General features: G+C 38.4%; 1 protein-coding gene and 2 long non-coding RNA genes across 9 annotated transcripts; all 3 read left to right on the top strand.

The window, feature by feature from the left end:
* The first annotated feature begins 1,772 nt into the window (after positions 1-1,772).
* LOC112556254 lies at positions 1,773-2,606 on the top strand. The gene is made up of 2 exons (XR_003097696.1): positions 1,773-1,826; positions 2,379-2,606. It is a non-coding gene; the product is annotated as an uncharacterized LOC112556254 (long non-coding RNA).
* Positions 2,607-5,634: 3,028 nt separating this feature from the next.
* Positions 5,635-9,340, top strand: LOC112556243. 2 transcript variants are annotated; one of them, XR_003097675.1, is made up of 5 exons: positions 5,635-5,761; positions 5,987-6,116; positions 7,341-7,419; positions 8,609-8,657; positions 9,199-9,340. It is a non-coding gene; the product is annotated as an uncharacterized LOC112556243 (long non-coding RNA). The 2 variants fall into 2 exon arrangements; XR_003097676.1 differs by having other exon boundaries at positions 5,641-5,761; positions 5,972-6,116.
* Positions 9,341-11,842: 2,502 nt separating this feature from the next.
* Positions 11,843-15,865, top strand: LOC112556240. Of its 6 annotated transcripts, none has more exons than XR_003097667.1 (5): positions 11,843-11,899; positions 12,191-12,326; positions 13,360-13,441; positions 14,729-14,777; positions 15,572-15,865. XR_003097667.1 is itself a non-coding variant. In XM_025225075.1 (5 exons), exons 1-5 carry the CDS (start codon positions 11,882-11,884, stop codon positions 15,576-15,578), a joined length of 321 nt encoding a protein of 106 aa, XP_025080860.1. In that variant the 5' UTR covers positions 11,860-11,881; the 3' UTR covers positions 15,579-15,865. The 6 variants fall into 6 exon arrangements, 2 of the variants coding, with proteins under 2 accessions (XP_025080860.1, XP_025080859.1); XM_025225075.1 differs by having other exon boundaries at positions 11,860-11,931; positions 15,575-15,865; XM_025225074.1 differs by having other exon boundaries at positions 11,860-11,931.
* The last annotated feature ends 4,599 nt before the right edge of the window (positions 15,866-20,464 follow it).

Below are 20,464 nucleotides of genomic sequence, written 5' to 3'. Positions count from 1 at the left end.
GAACTCATTACGACCAGAGGCATTAGAACCCAGAAGTGTCAAAGAATGGCTTACTAAAATTAAATCTTTTTCGAGAATTTTCCGTCAGATTTGATTAATAACTTATAAGTAAGAACTACTTTTTGTCAAGAAAAGATACGTCTGTTTTTCAATTGCAGGCATGCATCATACACACATGGATATTGCATGCCTCCCAAATCAGACCTACACTTATGAGTAGGGGATTTCAAACACTCGTGTAAAAGGTTTTATGGAGTGCACACTGATGGAGACAAGAAATGTGTAGCACCTTGCTCTGGTCTTAGTTTGCTGTGTGGTCTAAAACTCAAGCTATCACAGCTTCCAGCATCTAGACCACCCTGATAGCAGCTACTTTGTTCCCATCCAAAGTCACACCATGGTCACACCTCACAGGTGGGCGGGCAATGAGAGAGAGTCTTCTAGACACTAACAATGCAAAGTTGTAAATCATGGTGTCAGGGCAGTTCCCCACACAGTCCAGTGATCAACACTGCGTGGTGTCCAGCATAGGGTTAGGTGAAAACAAGAGAAGTATACACACTGTAGGTTTTAGTACGCATTATCTCTTAATAACCAATTTCAAATATTCTGTCAATAGAGCATAACAACAAGCTAGCCATTCAAACTGTAGACAAACAGATGCACTCTTAGATAATAAAAATAAACATTACAAATTAACAACTAAATTAAGCGTACTACACCAAACGAACAGAAATTTAATAATTAATAAGAAAGTTAAATATTCACGACCATGAGTCACAACAGTAAGTACAAGACTATAGGCCATCAGTGTCAGTAAATAGATATGCTATAAACTTCAAATGGCTCTACCTTGATGTTTGTCTGCTAAAGACTTTAATACTCTTATTAACTAAGAACGCGTTGGTGACATTAGGTAAGTTCCTTCGGGTTAAAAGTTCGTAAGTGTAAACAATATTGAGCATAAAACTGTTGTCATAACCAAAGAGAAACTCGCGTAGCAAACTCAAGTCAGTGTTGTTGTCCCTGATCTCAGCTGCAGTGTTTTCAATGCATAAGTGTGGAACCTCTTCAATAGTAAGATAGAGGAAAGAAAGGTGAGCTTGGTATTAGTGGAATGCGGTCCACTCCATCGTAGGGGTCCGCACTGACCAAGCCCCATCCACCAACCCGCCCCTCCGCTGTCTATTCTCCGCCCTCTTCTTCCCCGCTGGTTAGCTGGTCACTTCAAGTGCGCCCTGTAATAATGGGTTTTCCTGTACTACATCACTACATGAACTGAGAAACTCGGTGGTGAAGTCAACCTACAAGCAGAGGAAAAGGTGCCTTCCACCAACCCCGCCCCTCTCCCGCCCTCTACTTCCCTGCTGGTTAGCTGGTCACTGCAGGTGCGCCCTGGGATAATGCGATAGTGGGGTTTTCCTGTCATACATGTACTGAGAAACTAGCGTGGTGGTCAGTCTACAAGCAGAGGAAAAGTGTCCTGCTAATATCATTTGTGAAAATGACATTTTCCCCTAAATTATTCATTTAAAAAAAAAAAAAAGGCAGCCATTTTTTCCGCCCCCCTCGGTCGCTGCGCCCTAGGCGATTGCCTAGTTCGCCTAATAGGTAGAACCGGGCCTGTTTGCAGGTACAGTCCAAAGAGAGCTATAGTTATCATCATGGCATGCATAGTATTGCACAAGTATAGTATGCATTCTGTATGATGAGCATGATGATAATCATGATGTTGAACTTTATGGAGGTCAACAAGCCTTAAGTGCAAGAACAAAGCAAGAGTCCCTTATTCACAGATCCTTCTCCTACAGCTTTAATATTTGATGGTGAAGTACAATTTATTTGTATGCAGAATTTCAAAGTTAAAATTAAGACATGTCTTTTTCATCAGATTAAGCAAAACTTGTGATCAGCATAAGTCCTCATAGAGGTTTAAGATGAAGGCTGGATGAATAACAGCCTCAAACATGCACAGTGTTTGTCATGCATGTAGACCAGCCAGCCTTGTCAGTAATTTTAAAAGCTTTTGTATAAAGATGTCCTGGTGAAAGTTCATAAAGAGTTTCAAATATGCGACACAGGACTAGTTTTAAATAATATATTTGATTAATGGTATAGGAAGGTGTGATTACTGTGGGAAGGGATGTGTGGAGATCAAAAGTCCCATCACCATGAAAGGTAGAAACAAAAGTGTTGATGATTTTGGATGGTGAACATCCCCAAACAGTGGGAGCTTTAAACTAAACACAACACCTAGTTATTTTACCCAGGAACAGCTTCAAATGTTCCTTACTGGAACATGATTTTCTTGTATGGTCACCACCCTCACTCATTATTACTAATACAGTGTATGTTTCCCTGATTCTGGAATGTTGCAGCACAGAGGGACTTTCATTTCCACAAGTGTTGCAGCAGGGACCAGATGATGGAAGTCGTGTGATTCTTGTGACACTCTCCCTATGAGGGCTTACAATGAAGAGGGTACCAACTGGAAAAAGATGTGCTTCTAGAAAGTGATTTAAATTTGTATGAAGCCAGATAATTCAAGCAGTTTTCTCTTTGTATAATATTTTTTTTTACAGTAAAAGAGATTTTTTCAATGAAAATAGTTTTGTCTTAGTTTTAAATATCTGTGTGGCTCAGTATGCACACATTGTAGGTTTTGGAGCCTACATGTATATACTGTAGTTCTTAGCGTTTACAGGTGTATACTATAGATTTTAGTGTGCACATGTTTTTTTCCCCTCTGTTGGACCACCACTTTGCCATGGTCAAGTGGCATTCTTGTCTTGATGACCCCTAGAAGTATGCCGACAGGAGCACTAGCTCCTGACATGGTTACTCATGTTGGAGGGATCTAAAGTGGTTCACTGGTCCTCTAGGTTAAAAAACTGTGGGACATGTCTGAGATGGCAATTACAAGATTGCGTACTGACAAATATTTCATTTATAATACATAATATGCAAAAAACAGATACACATGAACTACAATTATGTTTGTACCTGGATTCACCTTTTCAACTGAACAATTTTCATTATCACCTGAATAAAGTAGAGAGGACCACTTGAACTGCTATTGAATAGTCCTGAGCTCATTTCAATAGGGGAGAGAGCAGTAACATGACATTTCTCGCTTGCTGCTGACCAGAATGAAAACTAATACATAGTGTACGGCAGAATTTACTTTTAATGATTGCAAAAAAACAAACAAACAAAATTTTATATATACAACGTCTGTCAGCTCCTTTTCAAGACAAGGATTTAGGATTCTTGCACTTTCTTTTTTTTTTTCCTCATAAAATATGTGCATGTTAACATGTTAGAATGTTGGTACCATGCAGCATAACAGACATACATGTTGCACTCAATTCATCAACCAATACATGAATGCTAACAGTGACATGATCTAATACACATTCAGCCATGAGGACTTAAGACTGAAAAGTTAACTGAATCAACACAAAAAAGAACTACAGCTAGTAAGTTTCAACTATAAAGTTTCAATATAAAGTTTCAATATAAAGTAAAATAAAAATTACATTAATATTTAAGAACTATTAATGTTGTTTAAAAAACTGCCATGATTCAAGAGACTGGCTATAAATAGACAAGAATGATCAATTAACAGAGAGTTTAAATATTTTTTAGTAACTGATGTGTTCAACGCCATTGAAACTTGGATTAATAATGATAAATGCAAAATTTGTAAAGCACATACCCTCCTAAGGAGCTTGTTCTTAGCTCTTAAGAACAAGAACAAAACATGGACAACATGCAAGGAACAGGAAAACAAACAACATATGAACTATAAAAGAATACACAACAGTACTAACAAAGAATAAATTCAAATACAGAAAACAAAGAGGAACTAAATAACAAGAGCTGAGAGTAACATGTTATTGAAACATATCATGATTATGCAACCCAAACATAATTTAGGATTGCATCAATCTACTCTGCAATCTGAGGTTGTGGACTTCATTTTGTACAGGGCCGCTTTACATTGTGGACATTGTTTATCACTCGCGGAGCATTTCTTCATTGCCTGAAAATAACAAATAGCAACCTGTCAGCCAGAGCGATACTTTATTTTCCAAATTGATTCCACCTATCCAAAAGAAAAAATATTTTTATGCATTAGTTTTGTGGTTGTTTACATGCAAAAAACTTCAAAACAGTTTATTTACCTCATGCATTGATCGTTCTGCCGACGACTGGGCACACACCGTCCTCACCACATCTTTCCGCTGCTTCTTTCAGTTGCAGTCCGTTCGAAATTTTGACAAGAGCAACGTCTGATTTGCAGCGACTGTCACTATTAATCCATAGACGTTTTATTTTTTAATTTGTCTTTCACTTTAGCATCTGACATTTTCGAGATTAGAGTGATCTCCCGCGTGAAAATTTCGTTTCGCGGTGGAAACCCGTGAAGGTTTTTGTAAAACCCTTAGTCCGTAGTTACTAGTTCGGACGTGGCTAGTCGCGAGTCTAGTCCAGAGCAGTGCAACCGGCGTAAGTGAGGAGACTAGCTAGTCGGGTATAAGGGGGTTTAGTCGGGACTAGCAGGGGACTAGCTACGCCCGAGCAATGCAACCGGGTCTTGGTGTTGTAGTCCTGGGTACAAAGCCCGAACAGATTTGTATTGTTATGTAACAAGTCCTGAACAGACTTGGAAGTTAGTCCTGACTGGACTGGGCACATCCTGACCAGATTTGTAGCGTAGTGTAACATTGAATCCGTTTAGGTGAGTGGGCCTTTCTGTTGCTTTTCGGTGAGTCTGCGTTTGGGTTTGAAGAATGGGGAAATTTCTGTGTTCGATGAGTGTGATATATTTGTGTATATTTTATGAATATGGTTAAATATAGTTAAAGTTGAAATTGCCATTTTGTTTAAAGACTCGTTATTTTTTGCTCTCCAGGTTTTTGTGTTTTTCTCTTTTGTTTTTTGTTCTTCGCTTATTCATCGTAAACGCCTGGGGTTCAGCAACCAGAGCTGAATTAGAAATAAATTCAAGAAGAACATCGGTGTCAGTGGAAACTTTGTGTTACTTTCAAGTGGATATATTTGTGTTACCTAGAAGTGGAAACTTTGTGTTATATTAAAGTAGAGACTTGGTGTCATTTTCAACTGGTAACATTGTGGAGAGTTGAATAGTCGGAAGGAACATTAGATGTTAGGTGACAGTGGAAGTGTTCAGACTGTGGGTTGGGAAATCTGGTTTTGTTTTGTGCTTTCTTTTACTTCAAATTATATTTATTTTAAAATTTAAATTGTTGTCTTTTTTATTTAATTGTCTTCCTGGTCTGAAAGGCACTGTAGAGTGCAAGTGACATAAGGCCAGAATTTGAACTCACACCATCTGGTAATTACGACTACAACAAACCCCTAGATTTTGACCTTTTTAAAGAGTGTGCCGTGTGTAGGCCAATGATTAAAAAACAAAAGTAGTATATTCATCAGGGAGAAGAGTATCATACACCGCTCTTAGCTAAGTCAATAGATACATATTGCACCCTACTAGTCTTTTAACTTCTGTTAAACCTTTATTCTTTAATAACCGCCACGTCGACAACGGAAGATAATTGAGCTTCGTGCTGACGTCATGTGACTAGTGACTTCGTTTTTCCCAGTTATCTTCCCCACACTACAGACAGTGACAACCTAACGACGACGTCTGTCGAGGTTAACATCGCCGTTACTGGCTTTAAACGCAAGTAGACAAAAGCACAGTTGTGTGTGTTTCTTGCTTAACTCGTTGTATGTGAGTGTAATGGTACTAGTATTATTAGGATTATTTATTTACTGATATATTTTATCCTTTTGTACTTTCAACAGTAAGTTTCACTGAAGATTTGACTCAACAACTGTTTTCCATACTAGGTAAAAGTTCTTTTCCATATTTTCAACACCTTATTTAACGTTGATAGTACTGATAAGATGAAAATAATGTAATGTGATTTTTTTTCTAAAGAGATCTCAAACCAAGCGGTCTACCAATCACGATGACTAAACAAACACAGTTGTACCTAGCTGTCGTCTTGTTGCTGCTTTTCATAACACTGGAAGCGAGACATATTCACCATCACCATCATCACCGTCTGGCTCAAAGTCGATCAGTAAGAACATTTCTAGAAGGTTCTTGATAGCCAGATATGATGATACTCTGTAGTTTCTACTACAGTTATTAAGATACAGCAACAGGCTTTACAAAGTATATTAAATACTCTAATGTTGTTATGCCTTCTTAAGCAGTCTCTGTAGAAATCATTTCAAAAAAGTTTTCAAACTTCGAAGTCAGAAAGTATACATAATCGTAAAATACAAAATGTTTTGCACTGAGTACGGTGGGCAACTGGGAGAATCTGACACGCATGCGCAGTGGTGGAAGATCTTAGAAGCAGGAGAGTGATGTGAAGGACACTGATTGCTATCGCTGCTGATGTCTGGTGTAAAAGGCCTGGTGTCGCTGAAACACGAAGATGCCACAAGAATGTGTGTAGCCATTGCTTCTGCCAGCTCATGTCCAACATCCTCCCTACAGTGAAGACCGCGAGAAATCCAGAGCCTCGCTTGCAGCGGGCAGTGAACTGAGAAATAAGTACATGAAAAGCAAAGTCTGATCCCAAACCGCAGTATCCGGAGAAACATCCCAACTTTTACTCAACATGTTTGCTTTGTCACTCATCCGTGACCACTATTATCCCACTGTTACTGGTGTGTAACTTCATCTTCATATCAACATTTTGAACTAAGAAGAACATTTACAAATTGAGATTGTGTATAATGTTACTGAGGGCATAAAATCCACTGAAGCTGGCAAGGACATTCAATCTGTCAAATAGAAGAAAACAACAGACTTTGATAGACAACTAGTGGACATCCCAATTTTGTGTTAGTATTATGTAAAACCTTACAGTGTGACTAGAAGGTTAGTTTGGCACCAGTCACCCGTATTTTTGAGTGCAAGATGCAACATGAAATCCTCCACTTTAAGCAGCTCCAGTATTTCACTTGTAGGATGATGTGACTCCCTTATGGCAGGTACAGATCCTTGGATGTCAGCACATGAGATCTTCACTGTGAGCTGGTGTATGTACATTGTGGTTTTACATGTGCATTGTTAAGATTTTTGTTTATTATTAGGAAGAAGAACATTTTCCTTGGTGGACATGACAATTTCAACACGAGTGATATAGAAAAAAAGTATTAATCAAGATAAATCATGAAGGTTGTTACAAGAATCGTAAAAACACCATAGAGTCTGTTCCGCTAGGCGAGATTGTGCTCTCATTCGTCTTCATCACCGACTTCAACTAATGATGTCTTTGGTTCGGTTTCAGTGCGCCAGGACCTTCGCTCCGTGTAACAACATTCCTTGTTGCAAAGTCAGCGACAAGTGCGACTATGTTACATCTATGTGTAAGTTTGGATACACACTTACTGATGTCTCTTCGTGTCACGATAGCTGAACACCTCACCTGACACCTAACTCCCACTTTCTTGTCACACCTGGTGTCTGTAACATGTACATCTGTATCACCAGTCGCTGTAGTCTTATATTTTAAACACGCGTACTTTCACGGCTTGACAGAAAAGAAAAAGAAATAATGATAACTTGAGACAAAACAACAACAATTAAAACAACACAAAATTTTAATGTTTGTGACAAGTATAAGTTTGTAGAATACACGCAAATATCTTCAATCTTACAGCAGGTTTATTTTGCATCGTTTTACACTGAAATGTACCTCACTGTCTATTGTCTGTGTCTGTATGATGCCCCTATTTATGTGATTGTGTATCCGCCATAGTCCTCTCGCTCTTTATCTCCGACACAACTCTAGACATTGTAGAGACACAGATCCTCGTCTCCTGGATGGTTTTAGACAAGCACATTAAACGGAAAACATTCCCATGTGATTATAGCTTTGAATAACTGGCAGTCACCATTTACAGCCATATTAGTTGTAAATTATAACAAAACCGACAATAGAAAAAACCTGCTTAACAGGCTTTGTTTCCAAGTAGCAACCTTCATAGTAGTATTCGTTCTGGTCTACGGGTGAAAGACTTGTTCTTTGCCTGCTGACAGAAGTAAGGACACAACATACGTGGCCAAATTCCTGCGAAAACTTCTCTGACTTCTAGTCTGCAACATGTGATCGGTATCTATCAATAGTCACAATCACCTCCTCCTCTTTTGCCCAAACTTACATAAACGTTTTAGTTTTAACCATGAGACTGACCACACACCACGTGACTGACCACACACCACGTGACTGACCACACCACGTGACTGACCACACACTATAAACGATTGTGGAGGGAGGCCAGGAAAGGAAGGAGGTGGCTGGTGAAAGTAAGCAAGAGTGAGCTGACCTACCATTGCACGCTGCGGCTCACCTCAGCCACTGTGGAAACCGTTGTTACATGTTGCAGCCATCAACACCTCTAGACATGTACACAGATAGGCCACTGACCTGACAGTTCTCAGTTTTATTTGTAAAGTGCTAATGGTTGTGGTGCTGCATGTACAGATAGTGGACATCTAACTCGCATCAACATGCTTTCTGACTTTGATTGCCAGTGATTTTTTTAAATTTTACAGCAAACCCACAACGCGTCTGCAAGTGATGTTTGATTAACAACTAATAGAGGTAACATTAGATTTTTTCTCTGCGCATTTTTGTTAATATTAATAAGTATATCCGGGACAAAAATATATAAAGTGATAATAAAAGAAATGTATTAAGATTTTAGTAGCTAGTATGTTGTATTAGTATGGGTTACCTAGTTAAAAGTTTAGCCAGAGAGACCTTGAGAACATGTGTCTGACTCATAATGTAGTGTCAATGTGGACGCCTTCACCAGCTTAACCAAATAAAAAAATATATATATATATCGAAGCAGGCGAAAGAACTGAAAACAATCTCGTCTGTTGTGGGTGGGTACAACTGCTGCCCTCTAGTTGCCGATTGTCTGGTACTATCTGAAGTCTTGTACATGGCACTGGCACATTCTATTGTGTTGTTGCCCATGTGATCCCAGAACACGGTCAGTGGTGGGTCTTGTGTCCCGTTGGCTTGTACTTAACATTTGTTTGATAACGATTACAGCAATGACACTTTTAAATTGCGATCGTAAATAATCGGTAACAATATGTTGAATATATAAATAATTTTGCTCTCAAACCAACAGCCTCCGCGACATTGACAGAATAACAAGTGAATGATGTCGCCTGAAGGAAACTAGCATGGGATGCTCGATGTACCCAAATAGTAACAACAACAGGGTGGTCTGCCTACTGTCCGAGTTTGGGATGTTAACGAATCGCACGAGTATAAAGATCACCGAGTTCAAAGGTGTCTGCAAATGTATGCATTGAGGGATTTTCACTGTATTTATCAAGTGTTCTGTACGTTCAAAGAATTAAAGAAAATATTAAATTCCATTGAAAGCAAACTGTTTTTCTGCGACTTTTGTCATTAATGTGTATGTGTGTGACAAAATACAAACTTTCTCAAAATTGGGAAGCATGTTGTGGAACATTAAAAAAAAAAATTCAAGTTTTTCTTGTATTGCTGGTTGAATGACAAACTCCTGTAGACACAGAAAACAACAACACAGTCTCATTAGCCAGTCAGTGACTGATTGGATTCGCCTACCACAACCCAGCCTGACCCACCCGTCACTCTCATCGCGTCCCAGCGAATCGTTCAAACTCAACAGGGAGAGTTTTAAGACAGTTCCTAAAAAACAAAGAAAAAAAAAGCAAAAACAAAAAAGTATTCGCGAAATCGAATTCTAGATTATTTATCATTGGTATGGTTACCTCGTACAATCTCGCGTTCTTGAAACAAATAACGTTTGTCTTCACAGTCAGATCTTGTTAAGTTAGTTGTGAATTCCTTTCTTTTACTTTTCTTTTTTTTTAGGTGAAGTTCACATGCTTCTTTAATTCCCAAAATTCTCCATGACAATACCATACCTACCCCCTGAAAAAAAACATAAGAGGCTTACCCATCACGAGTAGTATCTACCGTATAAGACCAACATCAGGATTTTCCACTATTTATATTTTTAGTACCCTTCTATGTTGACTGTAAGAAATTCATTGATCTACAAGTATATAATAAACTGGCAAGGAGTGAACATCAACAGTGGGAACACTACACACAGCATCACGCTTTACCCGTTTTGGTTTTGAAGCCAAAAAATAAACAATGTGTAGTAAAATATCATTTATGACATCGCTGTGCTTGCCAAGTGTCCTAAGCATCCCCATATAAAATGCACTTACAAAAGTGTAAAACATACTAAAGTATTGTTTCCTTTGTTCTGTAACACTCTGTCTCACTTTCTCATTCACAAACACACACACACACCAGGCATACTTGTCATTCGTACTTTCATCTACAATAATATACATACTTCCTGAGACAGACATAAATATGAATTTCAAAATCTTTGATTTCAATTTTTTCTGGCCACTACTGCAACTTACATTCCCAATGTATAAACCAGACTAATATCCTTTCTACTTGATCGGTTTCATGATCCTCTGCTATTTCTCCAGTCTATTAGTCTATTATTTGAAAGACTTTCTCCGATTATTATCTAAGTGGCTTTAGTTAAATAATGTTTTAAAAGTTGAGTAAATGGAATGTATTCTTCAAACAACTTACGCGTCACTACCGTATACTCTAATTGCTGACAAAGACTGCGTGAGCGCCATGTTTTTCCACCAGCTCCTGGTGAGTTCTTTGCTCCAAAACCTTACCATTCTCCAGCACAAAGATCACATCTGCATTCTGAATGGTTGACAGACAAATAAAAAGACAGACAAACAGACTGACACAGATAGACAATACAGTAAACAATATACACCTAGTCCACTGCAATCTGCACAATCTTTTCACGCTCTGAGTGTAGAGTAGATGTTGCTCCATCAAGAAAAAGGATGCCGGGATTGCAAACAAGATCTCGAGCAATCGTTACGCAATGTTTCTGCCTCTTTTTCAAATGGAAAACATACTAAACAAAAAAGAATTACTCTCACAGTAGGTTGTTATAGTCAAAGGGGAACAATTACGCAGATAAATGCTCTGACAGCAGCAGTACACTCCCCTTACTGAGTTCTGACTGTCGTGTGCCGAATTCTTGGCCAACACAGGCCCCTCCCTTGTAGGGACATGGGCTGGTGTGTTAATAGGCATACTTCATCATAAATATAACATACAATATACTACAATCTCATCACTGAGAAAGGTTTATAGAGGAACATCACGTGACCTAACTATTCATGTCAGTAGCACGATTACAGTGTAAATATTTGTTGTCAGTGCGGCTTCTATTAAGTGTTTCTTGTACTAAGTGATAGTTTTTCAGTACCAGTATGGTCCATTGGTAAAGATTCAAGTATCAAAAGGGTGAAGTAAATACATTTGTAAGAATCCGAATGGTAAAATAGTATTTGTAGTTGTCAGTACGGATTCAACCGTTTGAATCTTACCAGGACCCGTTATGGTCTTAAAAGAATTAAAACTTTCGTGAGCACGTGTATTCAACATTGTTAATGTTAAATACAATAAATAATGTAGTTTCTTGAATCAATTCATTGTCTGAATCACAGCAGCTTAGTGTCTGTACTCACTGACAAAGTCACCTTCGTTAATGAAGTTTAAACACAATAAGCATGTTAAAGCAGTATTAAAATTGCAAAAAAAGAGACATACTAGACCTAAAACTTCTTTTAAACCTTTATTCTTTAGTAACCGCCACATCAACAACGCAAGATAACTGAGCTTCGCGCCGACGTCACGTGATTAGCGACGTCGTTTCTAACAGTTGTCTTCCCCACACTACAGACAGTGAGAATCTAATGACGACGTCTGTCGAGGTTAACATCGCCGTTACTGACTTTAAACGCAAGTAGACAAAAGCACAGTTGTGTGTGTTTCTTGTATAACTAGTTGTATGTGAGTGTAATGGTACTAGTATTATTAGGATTATTTATTTACAGATATATTTTATATTTTTGTACTTTGAACCCTACGTTTCACTGAAGATTTTGACTCAACAACAGTTTTCCATACTAGGTAAAAGTTCTTTTCCACATTTTCCATACCTTATTTAACGTTGATAGTACTGATAAGATGAAAATAATGTAATGTGATTACTTTTTCTAAAGAGATCTTAAACCAAGCGGTCTACCAATCACGATGACTAAACAAACACGGTTGTACCTAGCTGTCGTCTGTTTGCTGCTTTTCATAACACTGGAAGCGAGACACATCCACCATCACCATCACCGTCTGGCTCAATCAGTAAGGACATTTCTAGAAGGTTCTTGATAACTAGATATAATGAGATTCCTTAGTTGCTACTATAGTTATTAAGATACAGCAACAGTCTTTACAAAGTATATTAAATAATCTAATGTTATATCTTCTTAAGCAGTCTCTGTAGAAATCATTGGAAAAAGGTTAGCCATTGAGGTCAGCTTCATGTCAAACATCATCCCTACAGTAAAGACATCGAGAAATCCACAGCTTTGCTTGCAGCGGGCAGTGAACAGAGAAAGAAGTCCATGGAAAACAATTTCTGATCCCAAACCGCAGTAACCGGAGTAACATCCCAACAGCCACGCAACTTTCCCTCAACATGTATGCTTTGTGACTCATCCGTGACCACCATTATCCACATATTACTGAAGTATAATTTACTCTTCAAATTAACATTTAAGAAGAGCATTTTCAAACGTGTATAATGTTACTGAGGTCATAAATCCTCTGAAGCTGACAAGGACATTCCATCTGTCAAATAGAAGAAAACCACAGCCATTGAAAGACAACTTGTGGACATCTAGGAACTAGGAGACATCCTAAGTTTGTGTTAGTATTTGGTAAAACCTTACACTGAGACTAGAAGGTCAGTTTAGCACCAGTCACCCATATTTTTAAGCGCAAGATGCAACATGAAATTCTAAACTTTCAGCATCTCTAGTATCTCACTTGCAGGATGATGTGACTCTCTTATGGCAGGTACAGATCCTTGGATGTCAGCACATCTGTGTATGCACATTGTGGTTCAACGTGTGCATCGTTAAGATTTTAGTTTATTAGTTTATTATTAGGACGAAGGACAGTGTCCTTACAGGACATTACAATTTCAACACGAGTGACATAAAAAGACAAAATTAATCAAGAGAAATCATGAAGGTTGTTACAACAATAGTAAAACACTTTAGAGTCTGTTCCAGACAAGCAATCCTCTAGGCAGGGTGTAGCTCTAATCCGTCCAACACTTTAATGTCTTCATCACCGACGTCAACTAATGATGTGTTTGGTTCGGTTTCAGTGCGTCAAAACCGGCTACCCATGTGACGTGTCTCCTTGTTGCTTCCAAGATGACGTGTGTGCTGTTGCTCACGACGTCAAAAGTAAGTTTGTGACACACTTGCTGACGTGTCTTCTTGTCACCATAGCGTAACACCTCACCTTACACCTGACTCACTTTCTTGTCACACCTGTATGCCTTCTGGTGTCTGTAACATTTTCACCTGTATCACCACTCGCTGTAGTCTTATATTTTAAACACGCCTACTTTCAAGTCTTGACATAAAAGATAAAGAAATAATGATAACTTGACGAAAAATGAGAGTCAAAACGTTGTCTGTATCATGCCCCTATTGATGTGATTGTGCATCTGGATGGTTTTAGAGAAACACATTAAACGGAATTTGAAATGTAATTTCGGTACACGGACGTTTCGGCGCGGGGCACTTCATTCGGCATTTCACGCGGGACCTTTAGCCGAAGTCAAGTGTGGGACGCCCCTTAGCTCACACATTTCTCTCGCCACTGTATCAATGTATCAGGGAACTATCTCTCTCATTATCCCTCCTCATGTGAACCGTTTGCTCACACATTTCTCATAATGCGGCGAAACGTCCGACTCCGGTCGGCAAAACGTCCGCACACGGTAATTTCATTAAACGGAAAACATCCCCATGGCTTTTAGCTTGGAATAACTGGCAGTCACCATGTACAACCAAAGCATTTTCAAATTGTAACAACAGCGACAATAGAAAAAAACCTGCTGAACAGGCTTTGTTTCCAGGTTCCAACCTTCATAGTAGTATTCATTCTACTAACACAGAAATAAAGACACAACATATGTCTGTGCTCTGACTTCTAGTCTACAACATGTGATCGTAACTATCAATAGTCAATAATCACCTCCCCGATGGCTCTTCTTTTCGTTTTAGTTTTCCATGTGACTGACCACAAACCACGTGACTGACCACACACCACGTGACTGACCACACACCACGTGACTGACCACACACCATTTGACTGACCACACACCACGTGACTGACCACACACCACGTGACTGACCACACACCACGTGACTGACCACACACTATCAACGATTGTGGAGGGAGGCCAGGAAAGGAAGGAGGTGGCTGGTGAAAGTAAGCAAGAGTGAGCTGACCTACCATTGCACGCTGCGGCTCACCTCAGTCACTGTGGAAACCGTTGTTACATGTTGCAGCCATCCAACACCTCTAGTCATGTACACAGATAAGCCACTGACCTGACACTTTTTATTTTTTTTTAAGATGCTAAATATTGTGGTGCGAGCATGAGCAGATAGTTGACATCTAACTCACATCAACATACTTTCTTACTTTGACTGCCAGTGATTTTTTTAATAATTTTGCAGCAAAAGCTAAACGTGTCTGCAAGCGACGTTCCATGAAGATTACACCAAGGTAACATTACGAATTTGTGTGCGAATTTTTGTGAATATTAATAAATATATCGTAAGAAAAATATATAAACGATTAAGAAAAGGAATGTATTAAGATTTGAGTAGCTAGTATGTTGTACTAGTATGGTTTACCTAGTTCTTTCAAAAGTCCAGCCCGAGAGACCTTGAGAACATTTCTGACTCATAATGTAGTGTCAATGTTGACGCCTTCATCGCAGTACACAAATAAACAAAGTAGAAGCAGGCGAAAGAACTGGTGCAATAGTCGTTTATAGGTGACAGAGCCCATCAGCACGAAGGTGTCTAAACCTTAACAAATGCACTGAAAACTGATAAAAATCAGCACTTTCTTTTATTTTCATAGCCTCGAGTAATAACATGTATCTCATACTTTTCTTTCTAAGGAACACTAGCCACAACGCATTGCCTTCCACTGATGTGGTGAAAAAAACCCACAACAAACCAACCAGCCAAACAAACAAACAAGCAAACACACACACACAAATAAACAGGTGCAACAATTAAACTATTAAATTTACTGAGAGACATCAACTGACCTGAGAACATTAAGACATTACAAACATTTTGTAGAAAATATTACTTCCACTCAACCTTTATTTTTAAACGATTTTCTGAGTTGTTTACAGCATTAAAACTTTTAAGTTGTAATCGTGAGAAATCGGTAACTATTTGTTGACAAGACTTAACTAGTTATGTTTATATTAGAACTTAGTGCAAATGTCACACTTTGAATGACAATTACACCAAATGTTTTGCATTTTGTTCTCACGCCAGAAGGTAGATGGACGGACCTTCTCAGAATACAAACGGACTAATGTCACCTGCTACCAATGAGTATTGGATGCTGGATGTACCCAATAGTAACAACAACAGGGTGCGTCTGCCTACTGTCCGATTCTGGGATGTCAACTAATAATAGGAAGTCATCGCACGAGTATAAGATCACTGATTTCAAGGGTGTCTCTAAATTTATTGTATTTTCATGCATTTAAAGAATTTTTCTGTATTTCTCAATTGCTGTGTTTGTTCAAGAAATTCAACAATAAAATAAATTCCACTAACAGCAAACTGGTCTTGTGTGACTTTTGTGACTAATGTCTGTGTGTCTGACAAAATTCAAAATTACTCAGAACGAGAAAGACATACTGCAGAACATAAATCTCAAAAATTTGTTTGAGAGGCTGGTTGTATGACAGAACATAACACCACAGTGTCATCAGCCAGTCACGTTTGACTGAATTCAAGTTCCGCCTTTCCAGTCACACCCCCCCCCACCTCCTCACTCTTATCACCTGAGCAACAGAAATCGTTCAAAGCTAAAAGATGAATGTTAATGATGGTTTAGTAAAATATTGAGGACCAAAACTCTATTTGGAATTATAGCCTGCAATATACTTTGGCAAGCAGTTGAGGTAAAAAGAAATTAATATTAAAGGTGTCCTCAGGTAAAACTATCGTGATTTCTGTTAGAAGCGTTCACTGACTGCTAAAGTGCTAACTGGAGGAACATCCTTGACAAGGAGCTAAGGCTGGTGTGATAACAAACACAACAAATTGCTGTAAATTTGTTGGTATCACGTGACCAGTGGCGTCTTTTTTTTATAATTAGGCTCTCGACACCTCAGAAGGAGAGCAGGTGACCTAAAGTCTCTTTCGAGGTAAATATCGAAGTCATTTGGCGCAAGTCGAAAGAAAAATACATGTCTGGGTTTTTTTCTCCTTTGTTTGTGTCCATGTCCACTTAGCCATCGCTGTACCACGTACACTTCCTTTACAGTGTTTAAAATATATTTAAATAGCATCTGTGTCAAGAAACACAAAATACCCAGTCATCATTCGAAATCATGTAAGAGCAAACGATTAATGTCAACCTCTATTGTCATCATGTAAAGAAACTACCACGTCGATCATTGCTGATTACCGTGAACCATTCCTCTTAGATGTTGGTAAATAAAACAAGTAGACTGTTGTATAGCCTATGGATACTTTATAGAAACCATTTACCGTTAGATAGTGCTAAAATGTCAAACTAAACACACACCAGATATCAACATAGTGTCACACTATAAAAAGTGGAACTCAAGATAAACAAGGGAAGCCAAGCAATCTGTCTACTGACCTCTTCAAATGTCTCAAAGCAAGTGTTGCAGCACAAGGAACTTGTTCCACAGGAAGCAGGTTGTTGGCGTTTGAGTCTTTCACTGCAGAAGATGGAGAAAAATTAGCAACTTTGTGTTGCACACACTAGTCATCTCTCTTTACTCTCTTCCTCAACACTCTCTTTATATTCTTTTTACTTTGTTTGATTGTTAGAGCGGCTGTGTATGTACTCGTCCTCTCTCTTGTGTGTGTGTGAGTGTGTGTGTAAGTGGGTCAGTTTATGAGTGTGTGTGAGTGTGTGTGAGTGTATGTGAGTGTGTGTGAGTGTGTGTGAGTGTGTGAGTGTGTGTGAGTGTGTGTGAGTGTGTGAGTGTGTGTGTGTGTGTGTGTGTGTGTGTGTGTGTGTGTGTGTGTGTGTGTGTGTGTGTGTGTGTGTGAGTGCGTTATTCTGTGTGTGTATTCTGTATGCCCGGACTCTCTCTCTTTTCTGTGTGTATAATTTTCAAGGAAAGCGCCTGTTTCAATTTCTCTCCCATGCAAGGACTTGAAAGGCGTTTTTTTCTCTGTTGTCTGCAAGACACAAATGTCCACATTATTTTATATTTTGACATTGTATAAACCTAAATAGGCTATGGAAACTAATCAGGAAAAATATCTTTAAACACCGCTAAGTGAAGCCTGTCCGTCTGATTCTTTGAACATTAAAAAAGCTCATTTTTTCTGATAACAAATATTTTAGTCAGCATTTTTTAATTCCTTTTTTAAAACTTCACTCTTGTGGTAAACACACAAGGTGGATTGTATGTTTACTTGTGTGCATTCTATTATCCGTATTGTCAGATGTTCTACGACAGTAGAATAACTAGTAAAGAATATACCATATCATATATAAAATCTGATGTTTTACGTTTTTCTATATATTTATATATCCCAACTTATTAATTACATTCTGCCATTTTAGTAGTATTATGCGAAAAAAAACTCCTAAGAACGTTAAAAAGACTTAGAGACACAAAAAGATGCAAACAATTACAAAATCAAAAACAAAAGTGTTTGAGACAACAGGTTCTCAAGTGAAGACATTCCACTCTTCTAACAAGTCTGGTCAGGGGTAGCACCACAGAGTCAAACAAGACACACACAGAAACAACTCAGCCTCTCAAAAAGGATTACTGTCACAGTCGCTTGTTACAGTCAAAGGGGAACAACTACGCAGATAAATACTCTGACAGCAGCAGTACACTCCCCTTACTGAGTTCTGACTGTTGTGAACGGAATTGTTGGCCAAGACTCGCTTGTAGGGACATAGGCTGGTGTGTTACTAGCATACTTCATCATAAATATACTATACAATATACTACAATCTCATCACTGAGAAAGGTTTATAGAGGAACATCACGTGACCTAACTATTCATGTCAGGAGCACGATTGATTATTAATTATTGCAATAAAATACAGTGTAGAGATTTGTTTTGTGTGACTGCGGCTTCTATTAAGTGTTTCTTGTACTAAGAAATAGTTTGTCAGTCCCAGTATGGTCCACTGGTAAAGTTTCAAGTATCAACAGAGTGAAGTAAATACATTTGTAAGAATCCGAATGCTAAAACAGTATTTGTAGTTGTCAGTACGGATTCAACCGTTGGAATCTTACCAGGCCCCGTTATGATCTTTCCTACACATTTATTTATCCTTCTATTGGCACCAAGAAGTGACTAAATAGCATCCTACGGACTTAATAAACTCAGTAGTTTCGTGAGTACGTGTATTCAAATTTGTTAATAAATACAATTAATAATATAGCTTTTTTAAAATAAATTACTAGGCAAGCATAATCTGAATCACAGCAGGTTAGTGTCTAAACTCACTGAGAAAGTCGCATTCCATAATAAGGTTTAAATAGAATCAAGTATGTCTATCCAGTAAAATTAAAATTGGAAATAAAAGAGTTGATTAGGGATGTAAAAATTGTAATAGAAAACAGAAGACACGGGGACACAATCTGACAAATTTCAGTAATAAGTAGCTATTTAAAGGACTACTGGTGCGCGAAATTACTTTATTCACTAAAATATGTGCCAACAGTCCCCTCTTTCATTCTCGACACACAAAAATTCAAACTTCAACCAGCACAGAAAGAGGATGACAAGACTAAAGTCAGGATTGTACAGAAACACATTAACGGTGTGAAGGCCACGGCCAGAGTTACAACTCGGAACTTCTGGTAATTACGAGTACAACTGACCTGTACATTTTGACTTTTTTAAAGATCGATATTTTTAGGAAAATTATTAAAAAATAAAAGTAGTATATTCATCAGGGAGAAGAGTATAGTGTATTCATCATGAATCAAACACCGCTCTTAGCTAAGTCTATAGATAGATATTGCACACTACCAGTCCTTTAACTTCTGTTAAACCTTGATTCTTTGATAACCGCCACGTCGACAACGGAAGATGACTGAGCTTCGCGCTGACAACACGTGATTATCGACGTCGGTACTAACCGTTGTCTTCCCCACACCACAGACAGTGACAACCTAACGACGACGTCTGTCGAGGTTAACATCGCCGTTACTGGCTTTAAACGCAAGTAGACAAAAGCACAGTTGTGTGTGTTTCTTGCTTAACTCGTTGTATGTGAGTGTAATGGTACTAGTATTATTAGGATTATTTATTTACTGATATATTTTATATTTTTGTACTTTGAATCTTCCTTTTTAGTGAAGATTTGACTGAACAACAGTTTTGCATACAAGGTAAAAGTTCGTTTCCATATTTTCAAAACCTTATTTAACATTGATGAGTGCTGACTGGATGAAAATAATGTAATGTGATTTTTTTTAATCTTAAACCAAGCGGTCTATCAATCACGATGACTGAACAATCACGGTTGTACCTAGCTGTCGTCTTGTTGCTGCTTTTCATAACACTGGAAGCGAGACACATTCACCATCACCATCATCTCCGTCTGGCTCAAAGTCCATCAGTAAGGACATTTCTAGAAGGTTCTTGATAGCTAAATATAATGATACTCTGTAATTGATACTATAGTTATTAAGATACAGCAACAGGCTTTACAAAGTATATTAAATACTCTAATGTTGTTATGCCTTCTTACTCAGACCCTGTAGAAATCATTTAAATAAAGGTTTCAATGTTCGAAGTAAGAAAGTATACATAATCGTGTAATACAAAATGTTTTGCACAAAATACTTCATCTTCCGGTGGGCGACTGGGAAGATATGACACGTATGCGCAGTGGTGAAGGACCTTACAAGCAGGAGAGTGATGTGAAGGACACTGATTGCTATCGCTGCTGATGTCTGGTGTAAAAGTCTGGTGTCGCTAAAACACGAAGATGCCACAAGAATGTGGTGTTAGCCATTGTGGCCAGCTTCATGTCCAACATCCTCCCTACAGTGAAGACCGCGAGAAATCCAGAGCCTCGCTTGCAGCGGGCAGTGAACTGAGAAAGAAATTGAAAGAAGGTTGTTACAATAAGTGCAAAACACCCTAGAGTCTTTTCCAGACAAGCAATCCTCTAGGCAGAGTTGCGCTCTAATCCGT

The sequence above is a fragment of the Pomacea canaliculata genome, linkage group LG2 (genome assembly GCF_003073045.1).
Source record: "Pomacea canaliculata isolate SZHN2017 linkage group LG2, ASM307304v1, whole genome shotgun sequence".
Lineage (NCBI taxonomy): Eukaryota > Metazoa > Mollusca > Gastropoda > Architaenioglossa > Ampullariidae > Pomacea > Pomacea canaliculata.
Note: the sequence above shows the minus strand (reverse complement) of the source record. Positions and strands in the feature narration are given on the sequence as shown.